Here is a 22,426-nt window from a genome sequence, read left to right as displayed (position 1 = left end):
TTATTTATTTTATTTATTTTTTATTTTTGGCTGCATTGGGTCTTCGTTGCAGGGTGTGGGCTTTCTCAGTTGCAGTGAGCGGGGGCTACTCTTCATTGCAGTGTGTGGGTTTCTCATTGTGGTGGCTTCTCTTGTTGCAGAGCACGGGCTCTAGGCAAGCGGACTCAGCAGCTGTGGCACACAGGCTCAGTAGTTGTGGCTCACAGGCTCTAGAGCACAGGCTCAGTAGTTGTGGCACACGGGCTTAGTTGCTCCGCAGCATGTGGGATCTTCCCGGACTGGGGCTCAAACCCATGTCCCCTGCATTGGCAGGCGGATTCTCAACCACTGCGCCACCAGGGAAGCCCCCAATGCAACTTTTATTTTTTTTTTTTGCGGTACACGGGCCTCTCACTGTTGTGGCCTCTCCCGTTGCGGAGCACAGGCTCCGGACGTGCAGGCTCAGCGGCCACGGCCCACGGGCCTAGCCGCTCCGCGGCACGTGGGATCTTCCCGGACCGGGGCACGAACCCACGTCCCCTGCATCGGCAGGCGGACTCCCAACCATTGTGCCACCAGGGAAGCCCGCCCCCAATGCAACTTTTAATGACATAATTTTTCTTGGATTTCCAAACTTGGGGTTTTATCCCTTTAACCAGCCTCTTTTTCCAATCTTCTTTTCTATTCCTCAGCAAATTAACTGTAGCTTTTATTGCTACAATTTGAATAGCTGTTTCTTATCTGGTTTTATTTTATTCTCTTTTTCTTTTAAAGAACATAAAAATAATACTTTCATGCTGCTAGATAACCGTGTAGCTCATTATTGAAATTATTCCTCTTCTCTTTGCTCTATCATGAGACAAGTTAGATAATATTGCTCATTCTCGAAGTCTTATCTATACCTGATTTTCATCCCAGCCGGTAAGGAATATATGATAACTCAGGAAGTGAGTTTTCCCTTGCTCACTCATCCTTGTTTCCAGCGAGAGTAAGAGGTCGGCAAACCACTCAAAGGCTCCTGGATCTCGGCAAATCCAATAGAAATACACCTGTCAAGAGAGAAGGCAAGAAAACAGATCTGTCCCTCTTTTCATAACGTGCTGATAATCGCAGACTACTTTATCTCCACTAAATTATTTGAACCCAAATGGGCACTTCTGCAAAATAACACGCTTCTCTCTGCCAGTGAACGAATAGTCACACTGTGATTTCTTTTGAAAAAATTCACATTGTGTTTGAAAAGGCCCAGAATGAATTCAGAGTCAGGAGCCTGTGGGCTGTTGCCAGTTTCTCTGGATGAGGATCAATTTACCCCATTCCTGGCTGTGCTTCTTCTGAATGAGGTTAATAATCATAACTAGCTGTGCCTTTCTCTCTTCCCAAAGGGGGATAAACTGTTAGACCAACACCCTTCATCTTCACTTATGACCTAAGCTCTGGATCTGAACCTTCCTCAGAGACCCAAAGGCTTGTTCACTAATCCACTTCACCAGCCATGCCCTCCGGAGGGTGGAGATTATGGTAATTGCAGAATCAAGCCACACAGGCCAGAAGTGTCCCATCAGCCAGACGTATCAGTGTCCAAGGAAGCTGGTGGGTGGTGGCTGAGGTTGTGTGTCAACTGCTATAATGAAATTACATTGAGGAACATTTCATTTTTTCTTTCTTTTCTTTTCTTTCTTTCTTTTTTTTTAACTCTCTGTGTTTAGCAAACGGCATGTGATGAGAAGTAGTTTGGCTTTGCTAAAATAAAGGCTTAGATTTTGTGCTTTGAGTTTCAGATAATTGTATCTAGAAGAAACCACGGGAGATAGATCTATTAATTCTCCTCTTTTTCTCACACTCCTACCCGCTACTGTCCACTGCTCTTTCCTGCACCCCCTCCCAAAAGAGATGCTGATTAACAGGATAGAGGAGGGGGCCGGCCTTGATCTCCACCAGGAAATATCGTCTCCAATGGCCAGTGTTCTCACCCTCCCCTCCCCCACCAGGCTGCAAGCTCACCATGATCATATAATGAAATTTACAGGCGAGATTTAATTAACAGATCATATTCATGAGGAAAAAGAAATCACAGAACGTGTTTCAAGGCTAAGTATCTTGCCTATTCTCTCCAGGTTTGTGCAGGAATTTATGAAATTAATACTCAAGAAGAACAAAAGCTTAGAGCCTACATATCTGTTGGACAGTTGCTGCTTGGAAGGGTTCTTGGAATATTAATCTCAGGACTAATAATAATCCCTAGGTATTTTAGCTCCCCTACCCCAAAAGGAGCTTCTTCTCAGCTGTGAAACTGAGTCAGTGGTTCCCTCCTGATCCTGTTCATCTTTGTTGATTCAAAGAATTGAATTGAATGTACTGAACATACTGAATGCTCACTCTATGTCAAGACCGTTTTCAGTTCTGGAGCTAGAAGAGCAAACAAAGGAGACAAAAATTCCCTGTCTTCATGGCGTCTGCATTCTAGAGGGAGAAGAAAGATGATAAATTAACAACTAAAATATAGACTATGTCAGAGGGTGATTGTAGAAAGATGATAAATTAACAACTAAAATATAGACTATGTCAGAGGGTGATCGGTACTCTGAAAAAAAAAAAAAAGGCAGGCTGGAAAGTCCTGCAATATTAAGTCAAATGGACAAGGAAAGAGGACATTGAAGCCAAGACGTGGAGAGTTGAATGGTTAGGGGAGAGGCTTGGGGTGGGAGCTGTCAGAGGGGAGCCAGGAGCTGGTGTACCGGAGTTGGGGGGGGGTGGGAAGCGAGAGGTGAGGTCTGAGGGGAAGGCGGGGAGGTGCAGACAGGGGCTGTGAGGCTGTCCTGACTTTTACTCTGAGTGAGGTGGGGAGACACTGCAGGGTGCCCAGCAGGGGAATGACGTCATCTGAGGAAGGATCCCGGGCGGACCATTCTGGCAGCATTTTTATAGGCTGGGCGGTGAATCAGGGAGGGGGAGGGGAAGGAAGGAAGAATGGAGGACAGAGGCTGATCTTATACGCTGTGTAGGTGATGAATACTGCCACCCTCTTTCTTTCCACCGTGTATAGCGCCTCATTTAAATTACTCTTTCAAAACCGCAGCCCTGCCTTTAACTCGCTTTGCTCCCTGTGGAAATCAAAACCAACCAAGTGAATTTAATGCCCTTTTCACCTATGCTCCTCCCCTCATTCCTGCCCCTAGTAGCTTGTTTGATCGAAGAATATTAACGGTGCATTTGGTATAAAACAAACATCATTGCCTTATTTTCTACTATTTTCACTCTTTAAGAAACATGCTAAAAATACATTCATCTGAAACAACAAACCAAAAAATCATTTTTTTAAAAAAAACCTGTCAATTTCAAATCCAGTCCCAATCACCCTTACTTGAAAAACAGTCACATCTTAGCTTTCCTCCACTTACTGACCCTTATTCTTTCAAACAGAAATCATTCCTGTCCTTACTTTCCTGTGGCTTAGCTGTGTGTCAGTGTTCTGAGGGTTCGCCAAGCCTTTTATACGTTCTGCTTCCTTGCAATGGCTTTGTGTGTTTTTCCCTCTGTGACTGACTTACAGGTGACACTGGGCAGCTTTGGTGCAAGAGGCAATGGAGGGGCACTGAATGGGCTCCGGTGAAGTGCCTCGGGCAGAAAAAGAAGAAAACGGACTTTGAAGAGAGGAAAAAGCACATTTACTTTGACTCCCTTTCATCTTTCTAATAGTGAGGGACGCTCACTGTGAAGGGACACAGGCTTCCCACCTCTGTGTTTCCTCCAGTAGGAAGGGTCTGGTCAATGGTAGAACAAACGTCCCAAACAATAGGCTACACGTCTGTGATGTGTGCTTCCCAACTCTCGCCCCGCCTCAGTCTCCAAAAATAAAACCACCCTAAAATCGGTTACCTGTATAAAGCATGGCTTTCAGAATTCTATAGTAGATGGCAGAGGCCTAAAATACCTCAGGTAACTTTAAAAGGTTTCGTTACACAGAAAGTCATCCTCAGTAAAATGATGAAAGTTCTGAACTTCTGTAGTAATGAAGTTTTCTTTTACAGGGCTCAGCCCACACATTTTTGTAGATCTAATGGATCCCCAGATGTTGTAGGGCACCACTCCAGGACGTTGTTATGGGGTGAGGGAGTTCTGTATGCATGTGGCCCATCACAGGCCTTCGCTGTCACATTGTTCCTAGCACGAACCATGAGATAAACTTGGCCACGGCCAATCTCGGGGGGGGCCTGGGTCTCAGCTCCAGCTCATCCCCACCTTTCCCACAGCCTGGGCTTCTCTTTAAGAGAGTTTGGACCAGGTCATCTGGGCCCAGTAGGAAATGTCCCCATGCTGTTTTTGGATAAACAATTCCAGGAAATGAAATAAGAAAAGCTACTTATCTATGTTACTACCAGAGCACCAGACTCTTCCATCAGAGGTTCCCGTGCCATGGCCTGGATAGGTACCCACCAACACAGCAGAGGACACATCCTCAAATACAACCTGCATTTCTTTAGACCCAAAAATCAATTTCCTGAGGATGGAATGGGGACAAAAATTATCTATCTATCTATCTATCTATCTATCATCTATCTATCGCCCAGAGCACCCAAGGGGCTTTTTCCTTTCTAAGGAAGGAAATTGCACATGAGGGTGCAGGTTGAAGGTGTAATATAACATAGTAGTTAACCACTGTGAGCCTGGAGTCCTGCAACCTGTCCTAGTCTCCTGGCTTCACCATCTTCAAGCTGTGTAACTGGGAGCAGGTTATGTAATTTGAGTCTAGATTATCACACGTTGGAATGGCAACAACAACAAAAAAAACCCAAACAAAAACAAAAACACAGAACAATAATCCATGAGATTATTTTGAAGGTGAAAGGATAGGTTTCATGGAGGCATCTAGCTCAAAGTCTAAAGATGCATTAAGTGCTCTGAGATGTTAGCTGAGATATTGTTACTACCTCACTGTCATCTGGAGAAGCTTACAGAATGAATGCCACATGTTGATATTAGAGAGCAAAGGGGGACACTTGCCTTACTTGGGGGTCTGTGTCCACCGTCACTCCTGAATTATAGAGATGGTGGTTACTGACAGGAGGTGAAACCAAAATCTCTAGCACTGGTCTCGAAACCTCAGCATTGATTATAAAGATGTAGTTCTGAAAGAGGAACCCATTCACTAGTGAAAGGTACCCTAAGATCCATGTTGGGTGCCAGGGTTGACCTTGACCTTGACCAACAGCTCCCCCTAGGAGGCCAGTGGGATTGCACTGTGACCTTGCCTCCTCCTGGGCAGCATCCTATGTTCCCCACTGTTATGGTATGAAAGCATCTCCCCTAAATTTGTGTGTTGAAATCTTAACCGCCAATGTGATGATTTGGAGATGGGGCCTTTAAGAGATGGTTAGATTTAGATGAGGTCATGAGGGTGGGCCACCATGATGGGATTAGTGCCCTTATAGGAAGAGGAAGAGACCAGAGCTCCCTTTCTCATCATGTGAGGACACAGCAAGAAGGTAGCCATCTGCAAGTCAGGAAGAGTCCTCTCCAGAACGCAATCATCCTGACACCCTGATTTCAGACTTCCAGCCTCCAGACCTATAAGAAATGTTTGTTGTTTTAAGCCACTCAGCCTTGGTATTTTGTTATAGTAGCCTGAGCGAAGATTCCACGCTCCCTATACAATGTAACAGAACTGATAGAAGCTTCAATCAAGGAGGGTGATGGTGACTTTCCATGGAGGGAATCATGAATATTTTCTAAAAAGAGAACTTTTCTCTTTGAAAAGATAAAGACTGAGACTGATATTTAGAAAACATAATATCTCCTCAATAAATGGTAACTATTATTGTCCTGGTTTTTATTTTGTGGTTGCTGTTACCAAGGTCATCGTGGGTGAAGACAAGAGCAAACAGATTTTGAAGCAACTAGTTTTGAGAAGCTTCCCTAACATGGCTTCCACATCTGGTTTTAAAGAAATAAAATTATAAAACTGTTTTTCCCATTCTCCATTGTAAGACTAAGACCAGCCTTTGTCAATCACTTTTAGTCCTTAAGACTTTTGTTTAAAGCCATTATCCTTAATGTTAACTATTTCATGGCTATGCTGCTGCTCTGCCCTTTGACTGGGGCCTAAAGTTTATTGTGCCTCAGTTTGTTCAAATTATAGTTGTTGGACAACTGGAATGTTCATTAATAATAGAATGATAAAATCAATTGTGAGATAGTCATACTACAGAATTTGCTGAAGGCGCTAAATGAAATAAAGTCAATAAATAGGCAGTGACACTTGAAGGGGCGCCAGGCCATGTTAGAATGAAAAACAAAAACACAAATTGCACACCTTTCTTTCTCTCCCTCCTTCCCCATCCCCACATCCCTATTTATGTAAAAATAAAGTAACACCTTGCATATGTGTGTAGGTGCGTATGTGTACACAAAAGTGCAGGAAAGGAATGGAATAAGATGCACTCAACCATTTCAGGTGAGAACCCTGGAGGGTCAAGTGGTGGTGGTGGTTAATTTGGGAAGGAAGGTGAATAAAGGGAGGTTTTTTTCAAACTGCTAAATCAATTTATTTCTAAACAGAAATGAGGTTTAAAAAAGACACAGCTAAATGAAGTCTTGATGTCTTTCATTGCAAGGGTCCCAAGAACAGTGTACTTTCCTCTCTGTAAAGCCATGCTTACACATTCTTTTTTTTTTTTAATTGAAGTACAGCTGATTTACAAAGTTGTGCTCATTTCTGCTGTACAGCAAAGTCACTCAGTTGTGTATATATATATATATATATATATATATATATATACATTCTTTTTCAGATTCTTTTCCATTATGGTTTATCTCAGGATATTTGAATATAGTTCCCTGTGCTCTACAGTAGGACCTTGTTGTTTATCCATTCTAAATGTAATAATTTGCATCTACCAACCCAAACTCCCAGTCCATCCCTCGCCACCGCCCCCCCCCACACCCCCCCCACCCCGCACAGCAACCACAAATCTGTTCTGATTGAGATTTTTGAGTATTTCATTTGAATCTTTTACAAGGACCCTGTAGTCATGTATGGCTTGTGTGGTTAATAAACCAAGATATTAAAAATATTAATACTGGTCACTTCCCCACAGGGCAATGGGGAGACCTCCTGGGGGACTGGAGTCTTTTGAGGCTGCCTAGTGAAAGGTGAGAAGCACGTGTGTCTCCTGGAGATGCAAACTGGCCTCATGTTCCCTGGTTCAATTTATCAGGACACTCTCAGCGGTTACCAGAGATGATCAATTCCAGGAGTAGCCAGAGCAGCAGGGTGAGGGAAAGTGAAAGTAAATGATTTCTCAAAACAGATTAAATTAAATGCATTTTTCATTCATTAGAAAAGAGAGCAGGCCCTCCTTTGTTTTATTAATATATTTAAGGAGAGTATGGATTTTTGCCTTTCTTGGCCTCTTTGCCTTGTTCCCACTGGCCCATGCTGTCTTTTTATTTGAATTATCTGTTTATTATATTAGGTTAAGAACCCAAAGGCCATTTTGCGTGGGACACACTATAAATACTCATTATCATGGTTATATATTATTGAGCTGATGAAGGAAGACAATTTATGAAGAAATTAGGTTATCTCAGTTTTTCTAGAATCTATTTTATTATCAACTGAAGATTACATATGCAGTTAAGAAAATGAACCAAATCATCCAGTTGGCCGTTCTCTCGGTTCTGACTGCACGGCTGTGATATTAGGAGAACTAAAATGTGGAGGCCAGTACATTTATGTCAGCAATCTGCCCCCCCCTCACAACCACCCCAGTTTGTACACACCTATTTCCATTCATCATTTTGACAGTTTGTACAAGCAAACTGTCCTAACTTTTTTCAAGAGCTCTTTTCACAAATTGAGTGTGATGTAGAATTAATCATCCCCGTTAGGCAGGAGTTGGGGGGACATTCATCCCCAAGGGGTATTTTAACCCTCGGCTTCCTCCATACTGTATCACAGGGATGTCTCAGCCGCTTGCACCCCCTTCCTTCATCCCAAAAGAGAACTGTGTTCTCATTTGCCTCCAACTAAGTGAAGTTTGGCTCTTACTCTTGGGTTGGAAATATCCCTTTAATATATTACAACTTTTTCCCATCTTCTTCACAGCAGGGCATCATTATATTTATTGTTATTTTGCCTTCTTGGGAAGTCTTCTCCTAACCACTTCTCTCTCTTCCTCTGCCCCTCGTCCCCACTATCTTTAGTAATAACACATAGCTAGAAAAAATTTGAAAAACGCTAGCTTCAAACAGAAAGTGCTACATATGACCCCAAAGAAGATGCAGGAGTCCTACTGGATATCCTTTTGCATTTTACTCAGAAGAGTTCTAGAATAATGTGGCAGAGGAGAAGGAGAAAGAGATGTAGTTTGCAATGGTCACAACTAAGAAAACTTTGGTGCAAATTTTTTACTCTAGACTTGCAATATAAGCCTTGTTCATAAAAACAAATGCCTTTACGCCAACTTTTACACAGGAAGGAGAAAATCCCAACCAACTGCAGTTAACTATTTAAGCTTAAAATTCCAGCTCTGAACCTCTATGCTGTTTTCTCCCCTTTCCTTGTTGCAGAAAAGAACACTCTAAAACTATAGCCCAGATCTATAATTGTGAAGATGCTGTTAGATAAGAATGTACTGTTTTGCTCTCCCACACTTAAAAAATTATAGAGATGATGACAGTTTAGTGGAAGTAGTGTTTATTTCTCAAAAGCATGTGGGCGCCCCTGACAAATATTAGTTACATAAGCCTAATGTTAGCTGTACTCAAATAAACACAGAATTGCTTTAAAACAGAGAAATTTCCTTAGCTTTTTCTCAAGCATGCAGATTCTGAGGAAGTGGATGTCAAGTGTGATTTTCACCCTGAACTTTCTGTAGCATGAAACCTCACTTCTTTCATAAAAGAGCTTTGAAACCAGAAACACAGGCTCCTGTCCTGACTCAGTGGCTAGCCAGATAGGGACTTTGGACAAATCACTTCCCACTGTAAGTACTGTCCTATGCAAAACTGGGAGGTCAAGCCCCTTCAATTTTGTGATTCCGTGCTTTTAGCTTCTTTTCTCCCATATACTATAACTCCTGCCTTTATTTTCAGTTGAGGGTTGTCTCAATATTACCCCCAATTTTTATAAGTCATTAAAACATTGTGTTTTATTTCCAAGTCTATGATTTCTGTTTTTTGGACTAGAGATCAAAGCCCCTGTTTTATACTTTTGTGGTAACTCCTTAGCCCTCCCACTGAAACAGCTTTGAGAAAACCCATAAACAGCCCAGGAATAACAATGAAATGGTGAGAGAGAAGGTGGTAGTAATATTCTGTGGGTTCCAATATGGACTTTAAGATTTTGTGGATTCTTAGAAGAATTTTCCTATTTGTGATAAAATAGTTGGAATGTATTATTTTAATTATAAAGTTGCTGAACTAATAGTCTTTTGTTTAAATTAAAAAAAATTAATCTTTGTAACCTAGAATTTTACAGAAAATTGTGCAGAAGCCATTTGTTAATTCTTTTGGCCAAGTGGACATTTATTCACTCATTGATTTATTCAAAATTTATAGTGTGTGTGCATATATAAATATATATCTTTCTAATAATGGAGATATCGAGAAAAGCCACGCTTAAGGAGCTCAGAATCTGTTAAGGGAAATAAGGTACTTTGTGAACGTTAAAACAAAAAAAGAAGGATAAATGATATAAAAGGAGAACAACACAGGGGTAATGGATGTTGAGAGAAGGGTCAGGTATTGTGAGTCTGGTGAGAGGAGAGTGATAGGTTTTTCAGTCAGTACGAGTGGGGCCTGGCACATAGTAGGTGCTGCATAAATACTTATTGAGTGAATAAGTGAATGAAAGTGAGACACACAATTCCATCACCATCTCCATGTGAAGCATAATGTGACCTTTTGTACAGTGAGAACCATGAAGCAATGAGCCGCTGCTATAAGTGGGTCTGACTTGGTAGACAGCAAGAGGAAAGAGCTTACAGAGATGGGGAAATCAACATAAACCATAACAAAGCTTTGCAGTGGAGTCCAAATGTATGAAACAGTGCCTGTTTTGCTTGCTTTGTGCCCTAGACTGAATGTTTGTGCCCCCTGCCCCAAATTCATATGTTGAAATCTAATCCCCAGTGTGATGGTATTTGGAGGTGGGGAGTTTGGGAGGTGATTAAGTCATAAGGGTAGAGCCCTCTTGAATTGGATTAGTGACCATCAGTGTCCAAAAAACTTGCCCTCTTTTGCAGTGGGAAGTTAGAGCTAGAAGATGACCGTCCATAAACCAGGAAGTGGGCTCTCATCAGACACCAAGTCTGATGCTGGTGCATTGACCTTGGACTTTCCAGCCTCCGGAACTGTAGGAGAAATACATTTCTGTTGTATGTATGGTATACCACCCCATCTATGGTATTTTGCTATAGCAGCCCGAACAGACTAAAACACTTGGTTAATCTTATTGTGGTATAAAGGAAAGAAGATGGGTTTTAGCTTAAGAAGAACCCGGGTTCAAACCCTCATTCTGATATTTACTAGCTCTCTGTGCTTCTGTTTCCTCACTGGTAATCTGAGGATACTACTTATCTGCAAGAGGTATTATAACAATTCAATGATATGATTCTATCATTCCTATTAGCTTTGTGATCCAGCTTCAGTTTTCTCATCTGTAAAATGGGAAAGTGGTAAGTAAAGATGATGTGAGATAGTATGTGTAAGATGATGTGAGATAGTATGTGTAAAATGCCTAACTCCCTGCCTTCTAGGTAGTCAATGATTGATTAATCTAGGCTATTAGTATTAGTAGTAGTACTAGTAATCTATTTATATCTTTGGCAGATATAATGCACATTTAATATAATCTTATACACATTTACATAGTAATGTTTCTACATTATTTATTTGTCTTATTTGGTATTAAAACTCCATGATGGATATGGACTCTTATTTCTCCATCGTGTATATCAGGAAACCTAGCTCCGAGAGGTGAACTGATGCACTCAAGGCGATGCTTCTAGTGAGGGAGGAATCAGGCTGAAGTAGATTCTCTGACCAGGAATCCCACAGTCTTCCTACAATACAGTAGGTGGAAGCCATGTCTACCATGTGTTGGTTATGTCAAACCAGAGAGCCAGAGGGACCTGAGTTCGAACCCTGATTTTGCCTTTCATTAACAGTGTATTTTCAGGAAAGTGACTTTAGTGTCTCTAAAGCTTCAGGGTCCTTATTTGGAGAACAGAGCTTGTGCTATCTACTTTCTAAGGTTGTTGGGAAGATTATAAAAATAAAATGAAAAAACACATGTCAAGCGCCTGTCACTTGGAAACTCACGAAATGATAGCTAATTTTACTCTAATTTCTTGGTTGAGAAAGCCCCACCTGTAGAGGTCTTCCCTTCTGGCCTTGCCCCAGTGCTTCGCAAAGTGCCATTTCTTAAAGAATGATAGATGAAAAAAGTTTCCATGGCTAAATATGCTTGGGAAGCGTGGGTGAAATGAAACTGAATGAGGTTCTTTTCTGCAGAACTTATTTAATAGGCTAAGAGAAGATGTGAATCTTCTAAAGGGGGATCTGTGACAGCATTTCTGAAATCATTTCACTACACAGTTCTCTTTAGTGGACCTTCTCATATGACTAACGTCCCATAGACATGCTGACCTAATCAAGCATCTTCCTGGGATAGACGAGGAGACTGCAGCCAAAGTGTCAATCAGAGAAGTGGCAGAACCAGGACCAGAACCAAGTTTGCCTGATGTCCTTGGCCCTCCTGAGTTGACACCATCTAGTGTTAGCATGGCTCCCTTTCTCCTGCTGCTCTAGTGTCTGTTGCTGATCCTAAGAGGGTTAAAACATGGGATGCACAAAGGGAGCAAGGGAACCATGGAGGCAGCTAGTCAGAGAACATACAAGAAATGACAAAAAGGAGATTTGGAGCTGGATGGCAACACCAGGCAAGCAGACAAATGAATCCCAACTGTGGCATTTTTGCTTCTCAATTAAGACCCCGAGTCCATGAGATGAAGATGTTGAATCGTACACTTGCAACCACAGTATCAAGCTCGAGTCTAAGGCTGCCTGTTAATAGTACTCACTGCAGCGCAGTCACATAGCCATTTGCAGCCTGTCCATATTTTACTGACATGAGCAATTACATGTCCTGTAATGGCAATGAAGCAATAAAATTTATGTCTTGTCATCTTTAACAAGATTAGACATAACCCTTCTCATAAATGTAATACTGAATGGAGATTTTTAAGAACATAAGTGTAGTTAAGGATCCTTGAGTTTATCCCACACAGTTAATTAAAACCCTCCCCAGGAATCGGCAGATGATAGATAGAAGGATGTTGAACCTTTGAATTCATGGAAGGGTAAGCTGATGATATTTTCCATACCTTGCTCAGCTTCCACTGGGTTTGTGACTCACAACATTGGTACCAGATAGATTTCAGAAGAGCGGCAAAGGGAGTGACCCCTATTCCCGTGGCAATGCACATGCTCACTGGATAGTGAAACACATCTGTCAATGCAGCTCCGAATGGCCCGTCCACCGCCAGCCTGCAATCACAAAGTGTGCCGTTTGACATTCAGGACACTCCACTCTTGAAAACAAAGCCATCTTAAACGAGTGCTTTGTATGGGATGTGTTAGCAAATGTGTTCAGGGAAGTTGGCTCTGTGCTTGAGAATGCCCTATTTGGACACACATAGTGTAGGGATATGGTGGCCGGTCTTATGGCACAGCTCTTTTTTACAGTTCTTAAGAGTTTGTTTTGCCTTCAAGCATCATGAAGATTGGTAGAAGATGCCTTTTCTTTTCCTTTTTTTCCCCATCTGCCCTCAGAGGGAACAAACAGAATCAACAAGGTAGCTTAGAAGGCTTATCTGTCTTTTTGCTAATATGATTCTCCCTGTTCCTACCTCTTCATATGTTTATATAATTTTAGTCTAATGGAAGCCATTCATTTGGAATAAACATAATTTTGGAATAATTTGTCAGTTGTGTGGAATTTCTAAAACTCATTATTTTAGATTATGCAAACTCAAAAATCTGTGATAATTAGGCCAGGAGTTGCACTGATGTTTTGTCTTTGCTTAGCAAATTTTTCTTTATAAGGATAATGCATATTCACTGAATAAGTGCAATCATCTTTAACTTGGTCCTAAATGGACTGACCCCGGATTCTGCTCCATCTCTCATGGCCAGTTCTCCACACTGGCTTTTCTTTTGTTTCTTAACGTACATAAAGGACCCTCTTTGGCTAAGGGGCCTTTGCACGTGATAATCCAACTAATCACTTGGAATGCTCTGCCCCAAGTTCTCTCCTATCCTCTTATTTGGTTCATAGTTACCCTTCCGTTAGGTCTTATCCCAATTATCATTTCTCTGGGGAAGTCTTCATGGATTTGTTAGACTAGGTTAAATCCCCTCTTAGATAATTTATAACACCATGCATCTCTCCTCTGTAGTCCTTATCACAGTTGTAATTTTATAGTTGTTTTGGGTGGTGTGTGTGCGTGTGTGTGCATGACTTAATTTGTGTCTGTTTGGTCACTGGACTCTCAGGTCTGCAGAGGGAGGGACCATGTCTGTGTTTGCCCACCACTGCATCCCAGCACCTTACATGGAGTTGTTCAATAACAATTTATTGAATAAATTGTAAAGGGAATGTTTAAAATATTTCAGTCAACGGAATGTATTAAATAACCTCAACTATTCCAAAAGCACACATTTACATATGAACAAAGATATGCTAATTAAGAAGCTTCTAAGTTATTCATAACCATTCCCTAAGGAGTGTCTGTTGAAGGCACCCGAGGTTGCCCCTTTTGGGCTTACTATGTGTTCATGAAAGTTCAATTGGGTTTATTTTAAAATATTCCATATGCCAGACCTCCTAACAATTCAAATTAACTCTCCTCAAGTTAATCTTAATTAATAAGGCTTTATTACATATTGATATATGGAAATAGAAGAATAAAAATAAAAGGTCATTAATCAGAAAGGGTTAGTATCTCAGCCCATGGTAGATTCTTTTATAAATAATTAGATAAGGGGAACTGAGAGAAAGAGAAAAAATATGAAACGGTCCACGAATAAAATGTCTTATTGTTAATAGTTTTTAGAATTAGTTGTATTGGGGATTTATTTGACACTGATTTTAAACGATAACAATTAAACCTAAAGAAGAATTGTGTCATATAATTCATAGAAATGCATAATAAACAAATTTCTACATAATTAAAATTGAGAATCTAAGCATCAGGAGGAAATATTGAGTCCTACCTCCTGCTTCATACAGAGATGCCCTCCTTTCACATCCCTGATCACTAATCACTTTCCCACGTGAAATTGTAGGGCCCCTTGCTCCATAGAGGGGCAGGGAGGGCTAAGTATTAGACAGTTTTTCCTCGTGTCTCACTGGGATCTGTCTTCTGACAACTCATGCCTTTTGCCTTCCTGAGAAACAAACCAGGTATTTTCCCTTTCCTGCCTCTCAACCCTTAAACTAGTTGATCTAGCTATCATGACAGCCCAATTGTTCTTTTTTGTACCAAAATATCTCCATCTCTCACAATGTTGAATTGGCTTCCTTTGCACAAATTCTCGTTTGTCAAGTTCACTCAGTTACTTCCTGTCTGATGTGGATACAGTTTCTAATAAAGCAGCTTAGAAGTGAGTCCCCTTTCCAGCAGCCACATCACCTGGCCCTTGCTGCTCCTGTCAGCAGCACCACCCACCACCTCCTCATCAACCTCCTGTCTTGTCTCTCTGAACCCATGAACTTTATTCATCCACATTGTCCCTCCTGTGTCATCAGCACTTTCACTGTCGCCTCTGTGGTAGATGACCTTTCTTATTTTGCCAATAACAATAGTAGCTAACTTTTTTTTACTACACATTATGCTAAGGGCTTCATATGGACTGTCATATTTAATCCTAAACAGAACCTATGTACTATTATTGTCATCTTCATCTTACAGATGAGGAAACTGAGGCAGGTGTTACATACATCCTCCAAGATCACATGCAAAATTGGGCTTTGAACCCAGGCTGTCGGACGTTGGAACCCTTGGCTCTGGGCAGTAGATTAAATCGCTAAAAACTCTAACACAGACTCTGAGAAATTCCTCCATTTTACTTCAGAAGGTGAAGTCTTTTATTTTATTTATTTATTTTTATTGAAGTATAGTTGATTTACATTGTTTCAGGTGTACAGCAAAGTGATTCAGTGATACATACATATATATCTATTCTTTTTCAGATTCTTTTCCGTTATAGGTTATCATAAGGTATGGAATACAGTTCCCTGTGCTATACAGTGGGTCCTTGTTGTTTGTCTCTTTTATATATAGTGGTGTGTACCTGTTAATGCGAAGTCTTTTAAAAGAGCTTGCATTGTCTTTTTCCTGAGTTCAGAGGAAGAGTTGCCCTGCTCTTCACTAAGCTTTGCATCTCCTCTTGGGGTCCTCAGTCACTGCTTGTCTCACAGGTCCCTGGGACTGGATTAAATCCTTTCTGGGTGCAAAGTAGTGAAAAATTATGGTGCTCTCCCTAAATTGTTTTGTTTAATCCAAAATTAAAACAATGTTGAGAGGTAAAATCATCGAAGGAAGTTCAATAAAATTCTGATTTGCCATGTGTTGAAGATTTAAACAAATTCTAGGTTTTGGGGGGTTTCTTATGCCTACACGTATATAGAGGCAGAGGTCAAACGAAGTTAACAAATGAAGGGATGCTGCACTGTGTACAACGACTCATTTTTATTCACTTGGTAAATATTTATTGAGTGCCAGCTGAGAGTTAGGGCCCGTTCTGGGCACTGGGGACAACAAAGTGAATCAAAGAGAGAAAGTCCCCATTCTCGTGTGGGGAGATAAAGGGTAAACAAATAAACAACCAGGTATTTAGTGTGTCAGGTGGAGAGGAAGAAAGTAAGGCGCGGGGCACAGTGACCACGACGAGTGTGGAGTGTCTGTCGGGGTTGCTGGACCACAGGAAACGGGAAAGGAAGGCCTCATTAGGAGACATTAGAGCAGAGGCCTGGGGGCAGTGAGGGGGCGGCGAAGCAGAGACCGGGGGAAGAGTGTGCCAGGGAGAGGGAGCTGCAGCAGCAAAGGCCCTGAGGCGAGTGTGCTCGGTGTGGGAGGGAAGCAAGAAGCTGGAAGAGTGGCTGAGTGAGCGAGGGAGCAGGTGGTGGAGCAGGGGTGCCCAGGGAGGTCTGGGGGCCAGATCGTGTCAGGCCTTGCGCTGAAGACGCACTCTGGAGATAAAAGCATGCCAAGTATTATACGATATTATGTGGAACCCTAAGAAACAGATACAAATGAACTTATATACAAAACAGAAATAGACCCACAGGCATAGAAAACAAACATATGGTTACCAAAGGGGAAAGTGGGGGAGGGATAAATTAGGAGGTTGGGATTGACATGTACACACTACTGTATATAAAACAGACAACCAACAAGGACCTACTGTATAGCACAGGGAACTATACACAGTGTTTTGTAATAATCTCTAAGGGGAAAGAATCTAAAAAAAAATAGATATAGGTATCTATGTAAAACGTAATCACTTTGCTGTACACCTGAAACTAACACAACATTGTAAATCAACTCTACCTCAATAAAACAAAAAGAAAGAAAGCATACTGACTACGGAGAAACACTTCCCAAGTTCTTGTTTGGGGACTGGCTGAAATGAGAGCTGGTTTGGGAAGAGGAAGGTTGGTCAATAGGCCGGACAACTGTATACACTCAGAGCAGAAACCAGGCTAGCAAATAGGATGAAGGTATCCACTTTGGCAATGCCAAGGGAGGGCTGGGACCTGTGTGTGTGCATGCGTGCACGTGTGCGTATGTGTGTTTACTTTCATTCCTGATTTTAAGCATTCACACTACACTCTGAACCTCAGAATTCTGTTACATGGCTTCCTTTCCATGATAAAAAGGATAAGGTCTTAATGGAATAGTCAAATGTTGTCTTGTGACTTGGGGCTCTAGTCTGAATAGATGATGTTTGTACTTGGTTTATCATCACACTGCTCTTTAGTACCAGTGTTTGAAATGAAGACTGTGGCTCTTCCCACCCACTCAACACAAGCAAGCCCAGTGCTACATAGTCACAGTTCAGTGTCCCATGGGAAGACAGAGGAGGGACAATAAGCTGAGTAGATTCTGTGCCTTAAATTTATTCTGGTGCCTAGTTTACCACCGGTAAATATTTGTTAAATTAAACGAGTGAAGCGTCCATCTTGGGTCCAGGTATTCATTCCTCATCATATACTTACTCTGTATTCACTACGTGTCAGACACTGTTCTAGGCATGGGACGTATAGAGGAGGACAACCTCGTGCCCTTAGGAAGTTCCATTCTAAGTGTGTCCTTACTGGGTTCACCACCCGAAGTCTTGTAGCTGTGGTCACTGCTTGGCAGTTCCTGATACCCTCCAAGGAAGGCAGAAGAGGGGATGTCTTGATGCTTCTTTTGAAATATCAAATTCCTTCACAAAGTTTTTCTCAACATTTTTTTGCGTGTGTCCCTGTTTTTCTGGGTCCCGACACATGGGCTTTGAGTGCTTATTGGGAAATCCTGCAGCAAGAGTGGGAATCAATTCTAAGCCATTGTTTACTAAAAGGAGCCAAGGACACTGGCTTTTCTGAATAGGATGTTGTTTTGGATTCAATTGTTGAGCCCAGTTGATATGTTGAAATCTTATCTTAGGATGTGACCTTATTTGGAAATAGGATTGTTGCTGATGTAATCAAGTTAAGATGAGGTCATTCAGGAAGATGGGCCTTTAATCCAGTATGACTGGTGTCTTTGCAAGAAGGGACCACAGAAACACAGAGACACAGACACAAGAGGGGAGGACAACATGTAATGACAGACGCAGAGACTGGACTGTCACAGCCGCAGCCTCGGAACGCCAAGGATGGCTGGCAAACCACCAGGAGCTGGGAGGCGCTAAGGAAGAACCCTTCCTACAGCTTCCAGAAGGAGCACAGCCCTGCTGACACCGGGATTTCAGCCCTGCAGTCTCCAGAACTGTGAGAGAATACACTTCCGTTGTTTTAAGCCCCTTGGTTCACGGTACTTTGTTACGACAACTCTAGGAAACTACAGATGGTATCAGTGCTCTTCCACTTTCTCAGGTCTACCTGTCTTCCTTGTAGCAAATTTAAATCCTTTGTTTGCACACCAGTGTTGATTTCAGAAGTCCTAGAGAACAGAGGCAATGTTTTGCCATCTTTGTATTTCTGGCACACAGTGGAGGTTAATTAATACTTTTTGCAATCACACATGTGGGACTGACAATGCACACCACCACTAACTTTCTTGATTCTCAGATTATTTTGTCATTTTCTGAGCTTTAGTCTAATTGTTTAGCTCTTTCTCCAGTGTATGGAGGCTGCCAGATTAATTTGGACTGTAAAGCATCCTTTTTACAAAGACCAAACTCTACAAATATAATTGAAAAACCTCGGACCGTGACAGCAAAAAGTTCACCAGGCTGCCTTACTCATCACAAGCTGCTTATAATTCGCCAAAGTGATGTTTTGGACCCGGAAAAGCAAAATCTTTCCTCTCCCTGGATCATCACCTGTCTTCATCGAACATTTGTTTTTTAAAGAAATGCACTTGCTCCTAATGGAAATATGCTGAGTTATATTTTTTAATAGAGGTTCTCAGATTTTATAAATGGATTCAAATTTACCATACAAAATAAGATATTGCAGAAGTTGTTAGCATGTTGATGCCCTAAAGGACCTTAGTTTTTATAATATTCTAACTTACACATAAAAAAGAAATGGGCTTCTACCTTGGCAGGCTCCAGGGCTCCTTCAGGGCCTGTTCCTCTGCCCCAAAGGCCTTGCATAAAGCTTCTGTCCAGTCTCCTGCTGCCCGGATGTGCACACTGAAGAAGTCCTCCTGGGGAGCGGAGGTGAGGGTGAAGGGATGCCACTCTAGCGAGGATATGGATGGGCACTGGATCAAGACGTACTGCCCTGGTGCCATTTTAAAGTCACGCTTTTTCATGTGAAGTTCTAGCACTCCAGATGGATGGCTTACCACCTAAATCACAGCAAGAGAGGTGTTGGTTCTTTCGCTCAGGTTAAATACTAAGACAAAGGCCTCCATTCCATCAAAGGTTTTAAAATTTTTATATCAACTTTTCTGAGGTATAATTGACATAGGCCATTCATTATGAGTTTTCAAGAATCGTTCCAACCCGGACAGGAAAGTGATGGCAACTCCAGCAAGAATGACATTGACCTCCTTCAGTGTGCTAGGTAGGAAATCTGGGTAGCTGCATCCAGGGGCAAAGTGGTGTCCAGCACGTGACTGTTTGTCCCAAGTGGCCACTATTTCGATAGCACAGTTAATTTCAGGTGCAAGAGAATATAAACTAGCATATCATCCATAGCACTTAATCATGCTTAAAGTGATCAAATAGCCACAGAATCAACTTCGTGTTTTAAAATATGGGTCCAGTTTGTTACTATTTTCAGTGACGTGCATCTTTTCCTGCTTCTTTGTGAACTAACCCTGGTATTTCTTCATTCTGAGTAAAAAACAGCCTTCATACTCTGAAATGTTTTATTCATTTGGTTTGGTTTTAGTCAAGTCTCATCCAATCTCCTACGTAGGCTCTGAGTTTTAGATGTAAGAAAGCGTGATGCAAAGGCTATTGCTTTTTTTTTTTTTTTTTTTTTTTTTTTTGCCATAAGCGGGCCTCTCACTGTTGTGGCCTCTCCCGTTGCGGAGCACAGGCTCAGCGGTCATGGCTCACGGGCCCAGCTGCTCCGTGGCATGTGGGATCCTCTCGGACCGGGGCACGAACCCGTGTCCCCCGCATCCGTGCAGGGCAGGCTGACTCTCAACCACTGCGCCACCAGGGAAGCCTAAGGCTACTGCTTTTTAAAGAGCTCTATAACTTGCTACTTATCAGAGACAATGAACTAATTTCCCTTCTTAGACTTCCCTCTTGTTTCCAGGCCCCCATGTCTTCTTTTGTGGCAGGAGGTATAAGGGGGCAGAATCTAGTGTCTGGATACTGTGACAGTATTTTTCCATTCAGAAGAGAAATTCACAGCATTGTAATCATTAGTTTCTCCTCTCCCTACTGATACTCGTTCTGATTCTGCTGTTAAATGGTCTCCCTAGTAACAGCTCGAGTAGATTTCCAGAAGTTTTACTGTCTGGCTCTTGATACAGCTTGATATCCTTTGGTGCTTAACTTAAAAACAGCAACAGAGAAGCAGTTTAAAACAGAAATATGAAGCAATTTCTGGGCATCTGCTTTCATGAAGACAGTTAAAGAGACAGAGTATTCTGTTAATATTGTATTAGCAAAGCTGCATGGGTTTGGTTAGCAGAGAATTTCTTTTAAGAGATTGAAACAACTAGGGGGAGAGTTTGGGGTAAGCTTTCAGTTTCCTTGGCATTTATTCTTTTTTAAAAAATTTTTTGGCCCCACTGCTCAGCATGCCTGATCTTGGTCCCCAACCAGGGATTGAACCCCTGCAGTGGAAGCATGGAGTCTTAACCACTGGACCATCAGGGAAGTCCTCCTAGGCATGTATTCTTGATCTATCTGCTGAGGTCTTCCTCCAGCACGAGGTAAAAATTGGAGAGCGGTGAGGAGGGATGGCAAGATTGGAAAATATTACCACCACGCCTTCATTCCTTAGGGCAGGGCCCTTCCTCTCCATCTTGAACCCCCCCACCTCCAGTGCCCTTTTTCCCTTTGAACCTGAGGGTGACTGTTCCCACAACTTCTGTTTAGTGGTTCCAAGTGAGAGTGTGTGTATTTGAAAATATGTGAACATTATTTGTGTGTTTCAACATTCGTATTTTTATGCTGTGGAGGAAGTGATTATACTCTAAGTCACTATGATCCATGTAAAGCACACTCAGCCCTCCTGCATTTTCCCCCTGGAGAGACACCGAAATAAAGAGAAATACAGATGATTCCAGGGCTGTACCATAACCTTTATCAGAATTCTGTGTACCAGTCAGAGCCCTGATCCCTGTCTTCAGTAAAATTAGTCTCACTAAAAGATGCACAGGATACAAGAAATTACTAGAACAGAAGATGAGCCTCTAAATTACAGATGGCTCTGCAATAAAAATGGCAAATTAAAAACTTGGGCTAATAAAAAATTTTCATCTACACTCAGGTTTTTATTCAGACATAAACCTACATGCATACCTTGGTAATGACAACTTCTTGTTGAAATCGCCAGAACCTAATTATTCTTTCACATGCATACAAGACCACAGGGCCTAAAACCCATTTCCAAGCCTGCAGAGAGAGAGGAAAAGGAAATGAAAATAGAATCCAAATATTTTCAATTTGAACCAATCAATATGTAACACGATGGAGTTTAGACATTTTCCTTTAAGTTTGGGCCAGTTATCAACAACAAAGATATCTCCTTGTATTAAATATTATGACATTCATTTATTCCTTGAAGTCTACAAGCTTATTTAAGAGACTAAACTCTTCTGTACTGGTTTTTAGGCTTACTTGATCAATGATGCTTTTATGTAATTAGAAATAATTGCATTTGCAAAGAAATAGAAAGCAGATTGATGTTTATGTTATATATGATAGGGTCATAAATGCTCCCAAACTCAGCCAAAGTCAAAGGCTTACAAACTACATTACTGAGTTAATAGGACATGAAAATTCAATAAAAAATGTTTCGAATAGTAATTCTGGGGGCCAACAATGCATCACAACTTGGGGCATATACCTCGAGCAACTCACACACCCACCCTCCCACTCCCACTCACACACGTGCGTGCAGCCAATGTTATATGGAATAAAACAAACTTAGTTTCTCAGCACTTTATTTTTTTTTAAGTCTTTCTTTATTGAATTTGTTACAATATTGCTTCTGTTTTATGTTTTGGTTTTTTTGGCCACGAGGCATGTGGGATCACAGCTCCCCGACCAAGGATCGAACCCACACCCCCTGCATTGGAAAGCAAAGTCTTAACCACTGGAATGCCAGGGAAGTCCCCAGTTTTCAACACTTTAAATCTAGGTTTACAGAATCAGAGCAAAAGCCTCAACACTTGTCTGGAGAATTTTGACAGGGAACTTCTCCATTCTGTGTTAACCTTTTATGAGTATAATCTGCCTTACTCAGGATCAGTTTACCAGCAGGCTACTCTTGTACCATGGGTTGGGTTACAGCATTAGGTGTGTGCTTCCCCTAAAAGGCAAGGGATGGGAACTTAAAATTTTTGAAGATTTATACTAGGTTTGATATCAAACAACCTTCTGAGGCATATGATATTCTCTTTATTTTGCAGAAAGGGAAACTAAGTCTCAGCAAGATGAAACAAATTGTCCAGGGTCACAAAGGTGATAAACAAGGTGCACAGTGAGGACATGAACTGGTTTTGACCACCCAGCCTGTTCTCTTCCCATGTAA

The 22,426-nt window shown here is 41.6% G+C and overlaps 1 protein-coding gene across 1 annotated transcript in view; it reads right to left on the bottom strand.

Moving 5' to 3' along the window:
• NOX3 (NADPH oxidase 3) overlaps positions 1-22,426 on the bottom strand; it is a 58,332-nt gene that overhangs the window by 15,400 nt on the left and 20,506 nt on the right. The window contains exons 8-11 of the mRNA XM_060114976.1: positions 21,193-21,285; positions 18,799-19,052; positions 12,369-12,531; positions 882-1,028 (exon numbers count right to left, since the gene is read on the bottom strand). Of these exons, the coding sequence (XP_059970959.1) occupies positions 882-1,028; positions 12,369-12,531; positions 18,799-19,052; positions 21,193-21,285 (657 nt within the window). The remainder of the gene's footprint in view (positions 1-881; positions 1,029-12,368; positions 12,532-18,798; positions 19,053-21,192; positions 21,286-22,426) is intronic.

The sequence above is a fragment of the Mesoplodon densirostris genome, chromosome 12 (assembly GCF_025265405.1).
Source record: "Mesoplodon densirostris isolate mMesDen1 chromosome 12, mMesDen1 primary haplotype, whole genome shotgun sequence".
NCBI lineage: Eukaryota > Metazoa > Chordata > Mammalia > Artiodactyla > Ziphiidae > Mesoplodon > Mesoplodon densirostris.
The sequence above is the reverse complement of the archived record's forward strand: the minus strand, read 5'-3'. Positions and strand labels throughout refer to the sequence as shown.